Genomic DNA, 5288 nt, shown 5'->3' with positions numbered 1-5288 from the left:
GCTATTGAAAAGCTTGCACTCATGTATCACCAGGGGTACCCGGCGGCCCTGAGGATCGAACCTCGCATCTCCCACATGCGAGACGGATTGTCAAACCATTAGGACAACACTGCGGTTACAAAACAAAACATGGGCTGCTAAAGAAAAGCAAACAAATACGTGCAGCAAAAAAAAACATCTAAAAGCTTTCAACCTCTCAATACAAACCTGTGAGCGGCTGAATACAGGACGCGGTAATGAGATGGAACTGCACTTACAAGCCTGCTTAGCTTCAGCCGACATATGTGTGAAAAGTACGATTGTGGAACCGTCTTCCTTTTACATCGGATGGGACTGATTATGCTGTGGATGAAGCCATCAGAAAGCTATAGCGCTAGAAAAAAGGGCCGATAAATCATGCCCTATATGTAAGGAAGGTTGGGATGAATCCTGTACAAACACTGTGCCAATTTTTTAACAGTATCGCTGGGCCATCGACCCGCCCACCGGCTTGTCAGAGCCTTACCACGGCAAGGAGAGGCGAAAAAAAATCAGAATAAGCGCATGCGTAGCACATATGCGCTTATTCTCAATTGTTTCGCGCTAATGTATGCGCGCAATCTCACTTGTTTCTCCGCTCCGCGGCGGAGATAGGCGCTGACAAGCCAGCGGGTGTCGCGGTACTGTTAAAAAATTGACCGGGTGTACTTGCTCCTCTTTCCCGCCCTTTGAATGAGTCTGAACGTCGCGCCTCTTTATAAGGCATAAAGTTTAATGCTCGATATTCTCGATAAATGCAGCGTCCCGTTTTCGCCGGAATAAGGGGTATTTTGTGTGAGAGTCACACGCAGCGAAGATCGTTGTTTAATTTATTTTATCTTTCTCTGAACGCTGTCACCATGCAGAGAGAATTAGGCACACGTATTCACTCACAAAAAAAAATGATTTGGAGTTATTTCTCGGAAAGGTGGAATGACTGTGCTTTGGAAGCAGAGGTTTAAGACGCAAGACGAGAGTTTTTGCGTTACAATCTTAAAATACCGGCTGGTATAGACAAGCCGTTGTGGAAGGCTCTGGATTAATTTTGAAGGCTTTTTTTTTTAAAGCGTGCACCGAAATCTACGCACATGAACTCTTTTGCATTTCGCCTCCATCAAGCTTCGGAACCCGTGACCTCGTGCTCAGTAGCGGAACGCTCTAAGGCAATGAGCCATCGCGGCGGCTATGTGCAAACGGCTATGTGCAAACAATAGCCACGCAAACAAATGTGACTGGCGCTCGAAAAGACCGGTTCCTTCGCTTAACGTTGCCCTTCGGGCGAAGTGGGAAACACCGTGAGCAAGCGTAAATAACGTCAGCGTGGCAACTGTGATGGTCATTGCGCAACCGAAAAAGAAGAGAAAGCGCGCATAATGTAAACAGTAAACTTCAGGACATCGTAGCTTATTGCATGGGCAGTGGTCAAGATTTGAAATTTATAACGATACGCAATTTCTTACGTGCGCGCCATCGCACCTGCGTCTATATCCTTTTTTTTCGATATTTTCTTCGAAGGAGCAATCGGGAACCGGCCACGCTGCATAGTGAGAGCGTGGAGGAAAAGGAAACTAATAATAAGAAAAAAGAACCGAGGAGCATTTTTATTTTCCAATCTACTCAGAAGTGTTTTTGCCCTCCAGGCCTCACCACCGCGGCGGCGCCAAACTAGCTGGTTTCTGAGCCGTCGCGCCAGCCGCCTTCCTACATCAGACCAAAGTGGCACGTTTTCAAGGTCGGCTCTCCCTCACGTCTTGAGACAAGGCTTTCCATCGCCCTCGCGATCCATCTCTCTCTTTCCCTTGGTCTTTCTCTTTTCGCCATGGGCTAAAACGTGTGGCGGTGTTTCGCTCCTTGTTTTCTGAGTTTCGTCGATCGCTATTACAGTTTTTCCTCTTAAGGTTGCGCCACACATACGCGGCTGTCCTTATGCGCGAAACGTTCAGCTCTACTTGGCCGCAGAAATTTCGAAGGGAGATTCCAATGGGGACGCCAGTGACATGTCGCGTAGCATGGAAACCCCACTCGCGCCCTCTGTTGCGTCTCTCTCCTGTGCACGAGTGGGTGACATCCTCACAAAACCTCGCTGGCCGTTGCTACCATTCTCGGGACGTCCTGCCTTTTGCGCTTTGCTTCGCGATGTAGTGAAAAGGGGAGGGGGTTATTGCTCCTGCCAGCGGACGCTCCTGTATCTTTCTGCTAGATCGGCCGCGAGGGTGTGGAAAAATCCGACCCCTTCTCTCCTGCTTCCACCCTCGCGTACGCATCCTGTCTTCAGCTGTCCAGTGTTATAAAAAGAGCAACAGGTGGGAGGAAGAAAGTCATCCAGCACCAGACCTGTGGTCGAAAGGAGCTAGCTCATTTGACGCAGATTCAACTCTAGCCGAAAATCATGAAGACCATTGTAAGTCACCTCGTTTGAGTTACGTCCTTTCGTTTCGCTACGCTAATTCCTGCTGGGTTTCTGGCACAATGTGTTCTCGTGGTTTAGTGTAATATTGTCATAGATATATTGCTGGCATTAAGCATTATTCCTCGCTTTTTGAACGACATAGAGAGGAAAAAGAACGGGGCACTAGAATTTATTTGTTTTAAGAGTTTTTTGTGGATGTTCAGAGGACGATTATTTAGTTAAAATTCAGTAAGTTCCATAAGAGTCCCATATTGCTGCAACGATACAAACCTCAAATCATCTTGGTGTTTGTATCGGCGCATTGCCTTTTCTTCAGTCAAAGATCGCAAGAAGATCGCACGCTGGCCAGTTAAATTCTCTGGAAGATATAGAAAATTCTGCTCTTGACATTACTACTACTATTAGATCTTTCACTTCGTGATTATAAATGCATTTTTACGTAATAGCGCGATGAAGGGAAGTTAAAAAATGTAGTTACACTTCCTTTGAATTTCAATCTACCAGAACAGAAAGCCCAAAAGCGACGTTTTGTTTCGCATTTGCTCCTGTGTTATTTCATTCTCCCATAATGCCATTTTTTATTGACGGCGACGAGAAACAGACATCTCATATAAACCGATATACTAGAATTTCATCACTGTTACACAGGGATGTTAGTTTTCAAAGAAATAAAGTAATGCCAAGTGAATGACAGGGCAGTAAATGTCTTCCATAGTAAGAATAGGTGTCATTCGAGAAAAGGTTTTCCGGCAGCATGTTACAACCTAGGGCTGACTGAAAGCAAGAAAAAAAGTACAATTGCCTGGTATAGCGCTGACCATTTCATAAAATGCGAAAACGTAGGGCAAAAATGTACTGCTCCTGGCAATATTGTGCTTTTACGTCTTGACTTTGGTACAGCCCAAACTTAAATAGGAGCCCAAACTTAAATATAAGACGCGCAAGCATAGAAGGCGCGAGTACATCTGTGCATGAAGAGATATGGTCCATTATTTTAACGGCACTCAACTCTATAAACATGTGTTTCCTATGTACGTGCAGTTCGCCTTCGCCGCCGCGCTGGCTCTTCTGGGCCTGGCAGTTGCCGCTCCCGCTGAGGAAGGCAAGAAGGAGGAGGTCGAGGGCCGCATCGGCTTTGGCGGCGGCGGATTCGGCAGTGGCTTCAACCAGGGTGGTAGCTTTGGCGTCGGCAGCCACGGCACCCGTCACGGACAGGGCGGCTTCGGCTACAACGTGGGCGGCTCCAACCGTCGCGACTACGGCAACGCCGCCGCCTACGGTGACCGCGAGTCATTCGGCCTCAGCGGGAGCTCCGGCCACAACCGCCAATTCGGACAGGGCAGCAGCGGCAACCGCTTCCACAACAACGCCTTTGGCGCCGGTGGGAACCGCTTCGCGTCCGGCGGCGGCGGATACCTGGGCTGAACAGAAGAGCACCCCTCGTTCACCAAAGGTTAGCTGCTTGGCCGCTCATCCTTCCGTCAATTCATCCTTTATAAAAGTTGGGGACCAAGCCGATGTGCAGCTTCTTAGTAGATACGGCCTGCTTAACCCCGTGTAGCTGCGGTTCATTCCGATTCAGCCTTTTGGGTTGGCTTCCCAGGCAATCGTCATGTAAGCATTAACGCCCAAAACATGGGATTGCCAATTGCTGTGCGAAGTTCGGTGCACACGTTACATATGGAAAAGAACTGCCAACTCAGTAATTAAAGCGTCCGAAATGAGGTTTTCATTGCTCGACAATGTGGAATAGTGTTCATTTGTAACTGGTGCCTTGAATACAACGACCTTCTCTTTCTAATTTCAGAAAAGCGTGGCACAGACCTAGACGCCCTCACCCTTTCTCTCACCCGGAAGAAACGCAACACACACTGATCAGCGATCTAAGTCAGAAATATGTTCGCACCGTCGAAGACGAAGAAACTGCCGTGAATAAACATATTTATTAAAACGCTACATCTGCACTTTCGTGTTTTACTTTGCAAATACAAATTAGACGGAAAAGCTTTGTTTAGGTAACGAAGGCGCAGACCTTGACTGCAGCAAAGTCCAACCTAGCATAACTACGCGGGAAACTTGTAAAGGTAGTGGTAGTTTTATTACGAAATATACATGAGCCGTAAGCTAGCAAAATTACCACGCTTTTGACGTAGCTTTTTTATTCTCTGTGTCCTAAAATATTTAAAGTAATCAAAAGAAGATGACACTATGCCACGAAAAAAGTTATATGCACTGCAATAAGGACTAGCCAATAACGAGCAAACTTCGTATACAGTTCATCTCACAAAATACAGTGCTCATGATAGTTCCTTTCAGCTCAGACAAAAATATGTTTGCCATCTTACAGATCGGAGTATTAAGAGTGTGACAAATGATAGAAAAGGTTACCCCTTAGCACTACCTTTCATTAAAAATGAAGTTTTGTAGCCTATTATCTGGGCGAAAACACAGCCCGGATAGTAGATGAATAACATATTCCGCTATCTATAGCACGGCAGACGGTACACAAAAGGAACGATACAACACATCGCTGATCCGCATTGGAAATCTTTATTGGTGTGAGCGGCCGGTATAAATACCCATTGTTGTCCAGAACTGGTGAACCGATGCGTACATGTCATGCGTAGGAATAAAAAAATGCCAACATAAAACAGGCACGTATCAACTTTCAAAGTCAAGGTAGCATTTTTCCTCTTGCGACAGCGCTACATAAAGAACGCTGATACATTCGGTCTGAAGCCTTGCTATTTTATGTGCTTCGATTATTTTCCTTTCCAACGAGTCGCGGTCTCTGGCTGTCACGATACACTCCTTATACAATGGCTCGCCGACGTTGGCGTCATCGACATCTGTGCAGTCC

The 5288-nt window shown here is 46.6% G+C and overlaps 1 protein-coding gene across 1 annotated transcript; it reads left to right on the top strand.

Annotated features, from left to right (window-relative positions):
• The first annotated feature begins 2261 nt into the window (after positions 1–2261).
• LOC144115448 (uncharacterized) lies at positions 2262–4384 on the top strand. The gene is made up of 3 exons (XM_077649848.1): positions 2262–2419; positions 3470–3881; positions 4236–4384. Exons 1-2 carry the CDS (start codon positions 2408–2410, stop codon positions 3851–3853), a joined length of 396 nt encoding a protein of 131 aa, XP_077505974.1. The 5' UTR covers positions 2262–2407; the 3' UTR covers positions 3854–3881; positions 4236–4384.
• Positions 4385–5288: the final 904 nt, after the last annotated feature.

Source organism: Amblyomma americanum, chromosome 1 (assembly GCF_052857255.1).
Source record: "Amblyomma americanum isolate KBUSLIRL-KWMA chromosome 1, ASM5285725v1, whole genome shotgun sequence".
Classification (NCBI taxonomy): domain Eukaryota; kingdom Metazoa; phylum Arthropoda; class Arachnida; order Ixodida; family Ixodidae; genus Amblyomma; species Amblyomma americanum.
This window is presented reverse-complemented; position numbering and strand designations above follow the sequence as displayed.